At 35.6% G+C, this 14365-nt stretch overlaps 1 protein-coding gene and 1 pseudogene across 1 annotated transcript; both read right to left on the reverse strand.

The window, feature by feature from the left end:
• Window positions 1–3531: 3531 nt before the first annotated feature.
• Window positions 3532–7632, reverse strand: LOC116027768 (annotated as a pseudogene).
• A 125-nt stretch (window positions 7633–7757) lies between these two features.
• On the reverse strand, window positions 7758–13154 carry LOC116027767 (pentatricopeptide repeat-containing protein At5g18950-like). The gene is made up of 5 exons (XM_031269513.1): window positions 12939–13154; window positions 11966–12023; window positions 11322–11353; window positions 8134–10411; window positions 7758–7975 (listed from the first exon to the last, which is right to left on the reverse strand). Exon 4 carries the CDS (start codon window positions 10262–10264, stop codon window positions 8447–8449), a length of 1818 nt encoding a protein of 605 aa, XP_031125373.1. The 5' UTR covers window positions 10265–10411; window positions 11322–11353; window positions 11966–12023; window positions 12939–13154; the 3' UTR covers window positions 7758–7975; window positions 8134–8446.
• Window positions 13155–14365: the final 1211 nt, after the last annotated feature.

Genomic DNA, 14365 nt, shown 5'->3' on the forward strand with positions numbered 1-14365 from the left:
GGTTATTACGTGCGTTCATGAAAACTTTTCATAATTTAATTATTAAACCGTTCATTTGGACGATGGTTGGTAGGGTAAATTAATCTTGTACCACAATGTTAAATTCTAGAGATCCAACTTGTAAATATTCGTTCTTGATTTGGATTTAAATACTTTAGATTGATAAGGATTTTTAAAGTTCACTTGCTTTATTGTTTGAAAATAGAATAAATGATGTTACTAATCACATAATCATAATAGTGTATATGTTGTTCCACCATTCTTAAAACTTGTGAGGTAATTATTATCATGACGTATTAGTGGTATTGCAAAAATTCAGCATAGGCGTCGACCGACCACCTAGCGTATCATCATAATTTCGAGATGTCAATCGGGTCCAAACTCGATGGGCTAGCCCGATAAAACCGAAATCGATAGGGCTATGACCCGAACAGGCTAACCCGATAAAAAACATTAGCTCGATGAGCGCAAAACCGATAAATTTAATAGCCTGATAACCCGAACTATTGAAAAGTGTTCTTTATTAATAATAAATAATGAAAAGTTAAAAACTTACTGTAAATATTATATTATAATGTAACTTTGTAAGTATATATTAATTGTTTTTAGTTAAAATTTAGAAATGCCGGTTTAGATTAATTGAATTATGTATAAGTTTACATTTATTAGTGTATATTTCCTAGTTTGAAATATACTAATAATTTATTTAACATTGATATAATTTATATGCGATATTTTATTTTTACTTTATAATTATAATATTATTAAGTTATAAAGTTTCTAAAATGTATAGTTTATAACTTTACTTAATTTATGTAATAAATAAAATTTACATTAGTTATATATATAATTATAGAGTTAATTCCAACAATGGTCCCCCAACTATGTTAATTTTCTAAAATTAGTCTTCATCTTTTAATTTGGACGAAAAAAACACTTGACTTTCAAATTTGTTCCAGCAATGGTCCTTCCGTTTATCTACAGTTAACTAGCCGTTATGTTAATGGGTAAAATAGTCTTTTCATTAAATAGTCTTCTTCCATGTTTGGTCAGTAACACGCAGAGAAGATCAGCGATGCAAATAATGGGAATTGAAAGCGTGAAATTGCGAACCTTGAGCACAGCGGGCTTGAGAGAGAGGCCGTAGGGGAGGTTTTGTAGGTCAATAGCACGGCGCGCAATCCGAATAAGAAGCTCTTTGTGGAGGGACTGAGAGGAGATAAACGAATTCCGGTCCGTGGGCCTCAACCCGAACTCCATCATGTACCTCATACTCACCCCCGTCTGCTTCATGCCGCCCATCGCTGCACCTCCTCCATCAACCACTTGCAGATCAGCGATTCGTGCACCTTCTTCGCCGCCATAGAAGAAGTTCCTCGCAATTCTCTGCCGTGGTAGGTCTGGTCTGGTCTAGGGCCTATGTAAAGTTCAAGTGGAGAAGAGAGCGCCCTATGATTTTCGCTGCCCCTGCCGGCGAAAATTCACTTGCCGCCGCCGTGCCTATCAAACAGAGAAAGCATAAAAACAAATAGCAACAATTTCATACCAGAAAGAAGAAACTCACCGGAGAAACTGGACCAAACACACTGCCGAGACCCATCCTTTGCACGTTTGAAGAAATGGTATCACTGGACCACCTCGGAACTGCTGAAATAGAAGCAGAACCCTTGTCGGAGATTGTTTCTACAAAAAAAAAAGGTTATTTCAACCCCCTCCCCCACAAAATCCAGGAGACTACAGATCTTCCTACCTTCCATACAGATCTCACGCCGTCGCCACAGACCGAGAAGACTACCCTCTCCGTCGCCGCCGCAGCCGTCTCTACCCCCTCGCCTCACGCCCCGTCGCCACCCCCTCGCATCACGCTGCGTCGCCACTACCGTCTACAGATCTTCCTGCGATACACTGGAATGGAGGAAGAAGAAGACTATCTAATGAAAAGACTATTTTACCCCTGACATAACGCCCTATTTAACTGCAGATAAAAGGAAGGACCATGGAACAAATTTGAATGTCAAGTATCTTTTTCGTCCAAATTAAAAGACGAGGATCAATTTTGGAAAATTAACATAGTTGAGGGACCATTGCTAGAATTAACTCTATAATTATATTAATAATAATATAAAATTACAATTAAATGTATTAATTAATACATATAAAAATTAATAATCATAATATAACTATGTTATAAATTGTGTACATTCATGTTAAGGAATGATTTAAATAAATATATTGTTATACAAAAAAAGTTTAATAAATGCCTTTAGCATTTAATTGATCTTGTTAAATTAAGAATAAAGAAGAAATTAAGAATTCAATTCTTACCATTAATTTTATTTTTAAATTCTAATGTAAAATTACAAACACATTTAAACTAATAAACATTTAAATAAACTTACGATGAAGGTATAACTAGGGCTGGAGAGTTATACGGGTATGCCCGCGGGTTACATGGGCTATGAAACCAACTTGTATAACACGGGTACCCCTTAGGGACAAAATGGGACAACCCATTTGGATTGGATCGGAGAAATATAAAACCCAACATGCTTAAACAAATGTTAAATGGGCTCAACTCAGCAAATCAGGCTTATTTTTATATCTCTAAATATGGGTACTCACTTTCAGTTTTCAATTTTAGTTCAGATGGTTCAGCCCGCCCAATTAGCCCAACAACCCAAAGTTTAGGGTTAGGGCCAAAACGAACCCGAAAATAAAATGATAAAATAACTGATTAGTCCAAACCGATTAACCCGACAGGGCTAGTCCGAAACCGAGCGGGCTGGCCCGATTGACATCCCTACCATAATTGGTGGTCTAGGCTGCCTAAGCCGCTTAAGCGCTGACTACCTAGGTCTCTTAGGCGCCGACTAGGCCGCTTAGTCGGCCGATTAGCTATTGTTCTTTCTTTTTTAAATAGGTTATTTCATTTAAAACAGCATTGTTTTGAACAAAATAACCCTAAATTCTTCAAACTCTTATATTTTTTGGTTAATATTTAATATTCTAGTATTAACTATTAAACTATTAAGTACCAGTATTTTATAATTATTAGTCTTAAGAAATTTTAAAAAAAATAAACAAATTTTTAAAAATAAAAAATAAAATAAAAAAAATACACGAATGCTCTTAGGCACCGATTAATTGCCGCCTAGGTGCCCTAGGCGCTAGGCACACCCGGGCACCCAAGGATAACTATTTTTTCAATTATGCCTATTAGAGATTGTATATTTATTAATCCTTACTTGCTTTCAAAATATAAATTTCTTGATTTCAAACTCTAAAATTGTGTATTATTATTTATTAGAAAATATGTAACTACATTAAACATTTAAGATAATAGAAAAATAAAAACACGATGTTAGATTATTCATTATTATAAATTTATAGTTCCGCCATTGCTTACTATAACGTATCTTCATATTTGTAAATTTCCCCGTTTGGCCCTTGCATTTACATACAGCCTTATTGGTCAAGCTAAAGATTCTAAACTGAAGTAAAAATATTGTCATTCTTGGCCAAGAATAGATGTGTACAAACTACAAAGAAAAGCATCATAGGCTTCTTTATTATTAATAATGCAATAAAACTCCAGCAAAGGAACCAACCATTTGTAAGCACAGCCAAGTGTTTTTAAGGAGTAAATAGGTTCCTTATTTGCACAAATTATAGGAATCAAAGAAAAGAGCAGAGCACCAGGTTCCTACACTAATATAATAAATCAATCTACTCTTGATGATTCACTTCAACCCCGTTCAGACCTTCAATGCCAGTTTTTGGGCAGCAAGAGCTTCGGCCTCGACTGTGGGCTGCCACAGTAGGGTAGTTCAGCAAGTAACGCGGTCACCACATAGGGATCCATGTTTGAAGCAGGGCGTCGATCCTCCGAATAGCCTATCAAACAAACGCAAAGGAATAGCACAAAGCATCGCCACTATCAGTATCAATAGAAGTGTTTGCTGAAGAACGAACGATGAACGTCCCTCTTTCATACAATGGCAATAAGTCATTTCACAAATCATTTATGGAATGCAGTTCCTCGATGTTAAGAGTCCCACATTGAAAAAAATAAGAGAGAACATATGGTTTATCCATGGGTTGGACTAGCTAATTGATTGGATTCAATCTTTTAGTGTGGTTTGGCCATGTGCATTATAGCAACTCCCTGCATATCATTTAGAGTCATACCTTTGCCATTCTTCTCGGTATCACGGCCCACACGAATTGAACAACCCTGGTTAGCAACTCCCTGCACATCAATCCCGAGCAAATCAATTCTCAATTTCCAACAAATAGCCTAATACTAAAGAACATCAAGAGTATGTTATAGACAAGATACCCAAGAAAATGTGTTGATGCTGGCAGTTTCATGCTTTCCCGTCAACCTTCTCTCATTTCCTTCTCCATAAGCGCTGATGTGATCCCGATGGCGAAGCGAGAGATTCAGAATTGCTTTCTTGATAACTTCAAAGCCCCCTTCCTCTCTCATACTCTTGGTACTGAGTGTAGGAATAATTCACAACATAGTTTAGCATCTTCAGACCTAATATCAAATGGCTCCACATGTATAAATTACTAAATATCACAAGTATCTATCTATATGTACCTGTAATTGGTGTGGCACCCGGCACCATTCCAGTCACCCTGTCAATTCAAATTGCAAAAGGATGAAAATCACCTAACAGTTTTGTACTTTTGTCAAGGGAGAGGGGGTTGAATTTCACTGTAATGCAATTAAACTACCTCTATAGGCTTTGGATGCGATCAAGTGAGAGAACAACTCCAGCTTGTTCAGTAATTCTCTATAAAAGCATTAAAGACGTACAATAATTAGTATACCAAACAATTGGCTTAGAAGCAAGCATATAGCAAATGTTCATATTAAAACCATAAAACACTTATAGTGCAATGGTCAAGAAACAACTTTTTATTTTTTATGTTTCAATTTGTCTATGAAACACTCTATGTTGCTCAACACCCGAGTAAAATAGAATTAAAAAGTCTTGAGGATAGTGTAACATTCGCAAGAATCCAAAGAATGTTCTGCCAAATATACCACATCAGGCTACAGAACGAGGGTGTTATGTTACCTCAAGGATGTATCTAGCACACCAGATATGATCTCCAGCCTCAATCCCGACGCTAGGGCCTACTTGGAATTCCCACTGTGTCAAAGGAATTTTAGGTCAATGTGTTACCAAAGGACCCGGAACTGTTGATCAGGTTTTTAAACAAGGGGCAGGTAAAGAGAATATCACCTGACCAGGCATGACCTCCCCGTTGGTGCCACTAATGTTAATTCCAGCATATAAGCAGGCCTTGTAGTGAGCATCTGATATGTCACGGCCAAACGACTTGTCTGCCCCAGCACCACAATAGTAAGGACCCTAAATTTCCCACAAAAAGAACAATATTTAAATATATTCTCCTATTAAACCTGATTGTGTCACAACCTTAAAGCATATCCATTTAGACTGATTGTATACAGTAAGCTACAAACTTCTCAAAGAAGGATGATTGAAAGAAACAAATTGTAGAGTAATAAAGAATTTCATTCTAGATTTTATTCATTACCTGAGGACCTGGGTAGCCTCCAACAGGCCAACCCAAGGGCCACTTCACATTTTGCTGGAGTAAGGTGTACTATTGCTCTATGCCATACCTAGTTATCATTTTCCACAGATGAGGGGAGTAAAAAAAATAGTCCAGAATCATAAAATTAAAAATGAGATGCTAATAACGACTGGCAAACTATGCTTTAATCCCACTTTAGCTGGGATTGACAAGTTTATATTCAAATTATCAAGAAAAATGTTTAAATTAGTAGTTTAAGATAGTTGGATAGTATAGATTATTTCATTCAATGTTAAGTGCCAGATTCTTGGATGGCACATAACAATAATTACAGTTACAGGTATTATTTTGGGAGGAAGGTTTTGATATCATCTTCCATTGTTTGTATTGTCTTAAATTTGTATGATGCATAGAAAGAGCTAAGCTGAAAAAAAAAAAAAAAAAAAAAAAAGGATTCCAGAAGAAAGCCTGAAATAGTAAATTTACCATGGCACTTCTGCTACAATTTTTGGGTCGCTAAAAATTTGAGCAGCCCTGTAGCGTTTGTTTGTAGGAATACGCTCACCAGCTGGCGTGTATAATCACTGATGACCTATTTCAGTAATGTATGACAGCATTAGAAGCAGTGAGTATTCCATAACTTCACATTAGCAGTAGTGAAATCATTGGAATAACACGATCCAAAGGTTATTTATTATATTCACCAAGATGTTGTTACCTCCACGGAAAGGGTCCTTAAATATTGCTTGGGGGCTAAAGGAGGATGTCATTACAAGTCTATCCCAAAAGGTAAGGAAATGATACTAAAAAAAAAAAAAATGGAAATGAGTTTACTATAGAATAACTTCACTGTCTTCTCCAGGTCCTTGCACAGGTGCTTGCCCGGAAGCTCGGAAGGGTGTTGAACTGGTTTTGAAATTGTCTGAGTATTCAAAACTATATAGTTGAGAACTAAGAAGGATTAAATACGTTTACCACTTTCTTTTCAAGTAAAAATAGAAGCAGCATTGCATACTCGGGATTTACTACGCTACGCGTGTCAATTCCAGAGCCACCAATCCTGTTTCAATCAGTAACAACATACGCATTAATGCAAACATGTAAAGTCAATTTTTGCATCAAAATATCCAAGTGATTTCTTGGTCACAACAAATTAAAAAGGATGTCAAGTTGTCAACCACCTAACTAATTATAGTGAGAGTTGTTGTTATGCACTGGGTTATGATGCACATGGGCCAAACTACACTAAAAGACTGAATCCAATCATTTAGTTAGTCTAACCAATAGCCTTATAAACTCATATGTTCTCTCTTATTTTATCAATGTGGAATTCTTAACAATTAAAAAACTCTTGTTTCTAAGAGAAGCCTGATCATGCATGATGGAACCTGTGCAAGGAACGGAGAACGTACCATATGTATACAGCAATGATCTTATCAGTGATTCAGTGTATGGAGTAACGTCCAAATTTAGCAGCTGTTCCATCCAGTTCACAGTGCTGTTCTCAGACTGCAGCGCAAACACTCTGAACTTAGCAGAACTTTTTACTGCAAGCCTTTTGTTTGGTTTCATTACAACAGAGCCCCACATCTTTGAAGTCATTGGAGAAGCCTCGGTTGAGCTCTTGGCTATCCTCATTTGCCATTGGGCAGAAGGAGAGTAAGTACCCTACTCTATTACTCTCATTAAATTAAATAAATTTGTAGCTACAACAAAAAAAATACGGAGTAATACATATGCATTTCTTTAATTTAGAATTCGATGTTTACAGTACATTTATTCAAAAAAAATGATTAATTATCAAAAAAAATTAAAAAAAAAAGAAAGATATAATTCTATTAGTTATATTGTCTTTAGCAGCTGTTCCATCCGGTTCACAGTGTTGTTCTCAGACTGCAGCGCAAACACTCTGAACTTAGCAGAGCTTTTTACTGCAAGTCTTTTGTTTGGTTTCATTACAACAGAGCCCCACATCTTTGAAGCCATTGGAGAAGCCTCGGTTGAGCTCTTGGCTATCCTCATTTGCCATTGGGCAGAAGGAGCTAAAATCTGTGCCATATTCACCTATTCCCTACTGAAAAATTTTGAAATAGCAAGCATATCATCCAGTGAAAGAAATTAATGCAAAGATGGCTTGATTATTACTTTAAAAGCCAACACTAAGTCAAAGAAATAAACAAATATCCACAACTTTCATCTTTACTATGTTATTTCTAAGAGTTACAAATTATTCCATAACACAAGATATCAGAACAAAAAGAACTGTGTTGGGATCCTCAAATTGCCGTCATTGAAAGATGGTAGCCATGATGAAACTGCCATTTCATCAGAACTCAAATAGCTCAGTATTCTCCAGATAACCCAAGTAACACACCAAGAAACGGAACAAAAAAGAACAAAACTGCACATTTGACAAGAACTCAAGCCAGTCACAGGTGCACAATCGAAATGCGAATACCAAATGTGCAAGCATCAAAACGCCAAGAAACGCACAACCCACATTTTTGCAGAAAAAAAAAACAAAATAAAACCAAAAGAGTGAGAAAAAGGATCACTTACTGCTGGGAAATGCAGGATATTGGATGGCTATCGATGGCAAGTGTTGAAAAGGGAGTGGGCAGAATGTATTGTCCGGAAATGTAGCTAAAATGAAGATTGGGTAGACAGATGTGAATAGGTTTTTTGGCTTTTCCTTAGTAGATAGGGGTAGGGTTTTTGAGTGGCGGAAAATCGATTTTGGTTTGGCTGCGCCCATTTTGAAACAGATGATGATGAACGAATCGCTAAGTCTCTCAAAGTCCTACCCTGTGGTTTGAGCCTACCCTTTTTCGTGGTAGCCAACCCCTCCCCTTGGAAAAATTTCCTTGCTTTGTCAAGCCACCATATCCTTTAAAAACAGCTTTGCTTCCTCAACACGCCCTTCCTCAAAAAGTTTCTTAACTAAAACACTGTACAAGGTACCCGATGGCTGCAACCCCAATTTATGCATGTAAGTTAAAATGAGTAAAGCATCATCCCACTTATCTGCTCTAGACAGGGAATAAATTAGTCTCTCTAAAGTCCTTCCTTGTGGTCTGAGCCTACTCTTTATCATGGTGCCCAGCCATTCTATCCCCTTGGAAAATTTTCCTTGTTTTGTCAAGCCAACTATGATAGAATTGTGATTACATATTGCAGGTTCCAGACCTTGATCCACCATATCCTTCAAAAAACATTTTGCTTCCTCAACACGCCCTTCCTCACAAAGCCTCTCAATTAATGCCTTGTACAAGGTAGTTGATGCCTGCAATCCATGCCCTAGAAGATCATAAAATATTTTTAGACCATAAGAAGCATTTCCACCCTCACAAAAGCCCTGAATTAGGGAATTGTAAGTAATAGCATCACGAACAACACCTTTTCTTCCCATATGTTCAAACAATCTGTATGCTCTCTTAAACATTCCATTTGCACAATACCCGCCAATCAAGATGTTGAAGGTTACTGTGGAATCAACAAATCCTTTTTCAAGCATTTCCTTATGCAGCCTTTCTGCCTCCTTCAGATTACCTGTTTTAAAATACCCGTGTATCAGCGCATTATAAGCATACTCGTCTGGAACAAATCTCTTCTTTATCATCTCGGACCATAACTTTTGAGCTTTGCCCAACATATTGCTCTTGGCAAGACTGTGAACTACCGTAGAATACATAACCCTATCTGGAGCATATCCCTTGTCCTTTATATATTCAAAAATTCGAAAAACTTCAAGCTTGTCTCTGTTCTTGCAATCCCGCACACCATGAATAACTTCTTGATAAGTGTATATATCTGGAGAACAATTTTTGGCAATCATGGCAAAGAGAAGAGCTGTCATTCTAAAGAACTCATTGTTCTTGCAAGACTCATAAATCAATCTGTTAAACACAATATTACTAGGGACATGCCCACCTTCCAACAATTGCTGCAGAAGCTCATAACCTTTTGAATAATTCCTATCCAAACAAAATGCGTAGATTAAATACCCAATTGTATCCACGTCGCCTGCAACTCCACAACCCATCATATCCTCATACAGTTTCCAAACAGCATCAGTTTTTCCGACTTTTACCGAACCAGATAGGGCTGAATTCCAAGCATTCAGTGATGGACAGTGACCAACTCCCTTCAATTCATCAAAAACCATTAGGGCTTCCTCAATCAACCCATTATCACAAAGACACTCAATATACCCCTCCAAACTACTAGGCTCTGGAGCATACTTTGTGCTCTCAAGAAAACTTTTTGCCAGGCTTCCAGCCTTGGCTTTCACAAGCCCATTAAAAACCACATCAGAGGAAACCGGGTCAGGCAAGAACCCATTCTGAGAACTAACCCAACGATAAAACCGAAGTGCCACCATCACATTCTTTTGTCGCTTCAGAACCTCACAGTACAAATTAGGATCAGCAAAGTTCACACTCGGGAACTCGGATAACAAAGTCTGCTCCCATCTCGGCCGTGTACGTATTATTCTCAAAACATCTTTTGATATCTCACTAAAACGATGCTGCTTACTATCACTAACATGATCCGAATTCAATGAGACAGACCCTTGGCTACCCGCATTAGTTCCTAAAATGCTTAGACTGCGATTCAGGATTGTGGGGTTGGGGCTAGGGTTTTGACGAAGTAATATGTTGGTGAAAAAAGATTGGGGTGTTTTAGCCATTCAATACTACAGATGGCTAAACCTCGCCAATAATTTATACCTTCAAGAGCAAAGAGGTTCCTTCCACGGAAAGGCTCTTCTGAAATTAAGAGCAAAGAGGTAGTCTTCCACGAACAGGTAAGCTTCTTTTTTTTTTTTATCATTAATCTGCAAAATTGTAGAAATTTAGATTAGTTTTCATTCTACAAGAGATAAGAACGTAAATCTATATTTCAAATGGTAACTTTTCATATTAACAGGGCACTGTCATATATCAAAAGATATTGTACCCAAATACATTAAAAGTTCATGTCCAGATTTGTAGAACAGAAGGGAGACATCTTACAGGATTAAATGATTTGCTTTCTATTCTTATTGTATTTTTTTTTTTTTTGCAGGAATCAAGCTATGTAACAGAGTAGTTTGTACAAGCTGTTTTTAAGTGCTCTCCCTTCTGTTCACTGTCCCTGAAGTATGTTTTTAGGGTTATATTATATCATATATGTGTGAATTTTTTATATTCTTTTTGTATTTTTTTTTTGCAGGAATCAAGCTATGTAACAGAGTAGTATGTACCAGCTGATATGTTGAAGGTTATCTTTATCTTCCACAAAAAAAAAGACTATCCAGTAAAGGTCCATTGTTTGTATCAGTTTTTTTCTTTGAGTTAAGTCCATTGTTCATATTACATGAACTACTGAAAATATGAATATGTTCCTGATTTTTTTCTTTATGTTAAGTCCAATGTTCATATAACATGGACTATGTAGTTTGTATTTTAAGGTCATCAAGACTGTCTAACAAAGTAACATTTACCAGGTTTTGTTTCTTTAACTGTGCAGTTTAAGAAAAAGTTGTGGTACTTCTTCTAATCAAATGTTATTGTGATAGCTTTAAGTTTAAGAAAAAGTTGTGGTACTTCTCTTAATCAAATGTCATTGTGATAGCTTTTAAAAAATGAAACCAGTAAAAAACACACTAATTCTCAAACTTCCATTAAAGCTAACCACAAACATAAAACTGGAAAGGCATGATAGATGAATATATAAGATATAATTTAAGTGCAAAGAGCACATACCTACAGAATGTGGGAATGCTGTTATATTCACCCTGCAAGATGCCATTAAAAATGTTTTCAGTGAATGTGAAATGGATGATGTTATCAGTGAATGTGAATGTGAATGTATCAGTGAATGTGAAAATATTTTGTTTGAGTGGTAAGTGACTAAACCAAAATTACAACTTAACTCAGATATATTTAGAATCCATTGTCGGGTAGATTTTGTTTGAGTTTTTTTGCAGGAATGGGTCTAAAGTAGAGGACCTTACACGTCAGTTAGAGTGGGACAAAGTTAGGACTCATGTATGCTGGCAAGAATCTCAAGAAGAATTTTTTTTTCAGGAATGGATCTTCTAAGGTTGATGACCTTACAAATCAGTGGATCTCAAGAAGAAAACATGCTCAAACTGACATGAAGACCAAGCAAAGGCTATCCTTTCATAGGCTAGGTCACAAGTTCACACAGTGAAAGGACCTATGCTAAAATTGACATGTTGTCTATTTAACATGTACATAGGTTACCCTTAGTTCTCTAAGTCATAGCAGGAATGAAATTCTATTACATTTATGATTGGTAGATACCCTACAGATTAAAACAAGCATATATCATGTGGCTAAAATCACAAAATGTAAGCAAACATTGGGGAGTTACAATCACTTACAGTAGCTATACTGCCCAGGATGGTATCTGGGAGGATGAGTCCTTTGAAACTTAAAAGGCTGAACAATAATAGTGGACAAGAGTTAGTTAATCACATTGAAATTTGTAGATCTTAAAAAAAAAACAAAATTTCATGAAAATGTATTCTCCATATTGCTAAAATCTACATACTTAGGAATTAGGATACCATAATGAAATATGGAATTTCAAGTCTAAGCAAACACACTTGAAGATTGAATCAAACTATCAGTAAAGCTATTAGTCAGTCAAGCAAACTGCCTGGGACTGCAGATCAAAGATTTGGTTGGAGTGATTATGCTATTCAGTTCCCAATCAGTCCCCAAGCAAGTGATTATGCTATTCAGTCCCCAAGCAAGGAAAGAGCAGTTCGTGAACCTTCGTAAGGCATTTCCAGTGCTAGGGATTAATATTGACCAACAGTTGGTCACAACATTTCCCTTGCAACTAAGTGCTGGTGATGCTGATTTTCTGATTTTCTTGAGGTAAATATAGGATGTATTTCATTGTCTAAAGAACTATTAAAATAATATAACTATTACTGCATTATAGGGTTTTTTAAGTGATGAAGGACAACCCACTCTGGCAGTGACCAAACCGGGAGATGGGCGGTGCTTGCTAGATGAATTCTCTTCAACCCATAGTTTCAAGAAAGTAAAGTAGACTTGGCTAAAGTGCATTGTGAAACTAGATTAGTGTGTGTATTGAAAGAAATTGAATTTCAGTAAATGAAAATATAGGGTTCTCTTGACTCCTCTAAACTACACAGCAATTGCAATCATAGTGAAAGAAATTGCAATCTCAGTTTTGATTTTTCTAGAATTTAAAAAATATAGGGTTCTCTTGACTCCTCTAAACTACACAGCAGAGAAAATGAATTTCAGTAAATGAAAATATGTAAAAAGTAGGAATTAGAGTTATATTTAGAGTATAATAGATCATTGACAAAACTCTACCTATCTTAGGACTTGTGCAGATCCATCTTTTCTCTCTTTTCTCTTTTCTGATTATTGTTTAGATACTCCATATCTAACTGCATGCTATAGATTGTGTCTATTCTGATTTAGTATCTTTGATGTTCTTTCCGTCGCAGCAGATGGAGAGGAAGAAGTCGGAGGGGAACTGGGGAAGAGATAATTGGAGACGGAATGAAATGGTGGAAATTGTGTGGGTTCAAACGGGTTGTGGGTTATCTATACTTGGGCTGTAGCTGGATATTGGCCTGCTCACAAAAATTGGGACAAAACTCTACATTATTATTATTGTTATTATTATAATTATAATAAATTTTATATTACATTATTCAACTACTAAGTATTTTTTGAATAATTTTTTTGAGTTTAATGTTTTTTACCTTAATATAATAAATTAATTGACATATTGTTTTTACTTTTGTAGAGAATTTAGTCATTGTCTACTAATTAAATTTCTATACAATAAATTGAAGCCATTACAACGGAGTCGAGAAATCTCAAATTTTTTCAAAGAAAATTCATTTTTATACATGGTCAATAGTATGTGATTCTATTTAGAGTTAGCAACGGTAAGAGTCCCGAACTAATGTTGTCTACAAAGAAGTTTTTAGCAGTTTGTAACTATAATTTGTAAATTTTAATTTTAATGTTTATGCTTTTTGTAATATTTATATCGAATATATTTTAATGTATTTGTAATACATGAACTAAATTTAGGTTTATATTAAATTGTATATTTTTTACTTAATAGTAATATTAATCCTGTGCATCGCACGAGTAGCATATTAGTGTCAATTGTACGTTGATGTTTATAAGGTTACCAATCCAATTGGGTTGAAAATATTAATATGTCGTGACTCAAATACCACCGTTAGTACTTTAGGTACTAATGTTGTTTATCATGAAATTTTTAATAATGGGTAAATTCAATTTACTTTTTATTAATTAATAATAATAAGTTTTGGTTTTTAATTTAATTTAAAATTCATATATCTACTTATTATATTTAAATTAGGTCTATCATAAAGAACTTAAAGTAATTATAATAATACTTATCTCATTATAACACAATAACAATATTTCTAATATTTAGTCCGTACATCGCACGGGTCCAATACTAGTATATAAAAAAGCTAGATGTTTTTTGTCAAAATTTTTGGCTCCAAATCCCGCCCAAAATCTGCCTTACAAGTCTATTGGCTTCTACAAAGACAGGACCAAAATATTAAATGTCAGGTTAATTAAATATGGAAATGGTTGATATGCCCAAGGTGATTAAATGTTTTAATGCTTAGTTAGCCGATTGGTTTTCCAAGATAAAAGAGTTGCCCGATTGCCTTTCCAATATAACAGCTAGTATACAATCATTTTTATATAAGAAATAATCTTAAAAGATTCATACACAAGGG

Source organism: Ipomoea triloba, chromosome 8, assembly GCF_003576645.1.
Source record: "Ipomoea triloba cultivar NCNSP0323 chromosome 8, ASM357664v1".
Classification (NCBI taxonomy): domain Eukaryota; kingdom Viridiplantae; phylum Streptophyta; class Magnoliopsida; order Solanales; family Convolvulaceae; genus Ipomoea; species Ipomoea triloba.

What these genes read in the sequence shown, in the direction of transcription:
- LOC116027767 (XM_031269513.1), bottom strand. Translation starts at nt 10,264, where the DNA reads ATGGCTAAAACACCCCAATCTTTTTTCACCAACATATTACTTCGTCAA.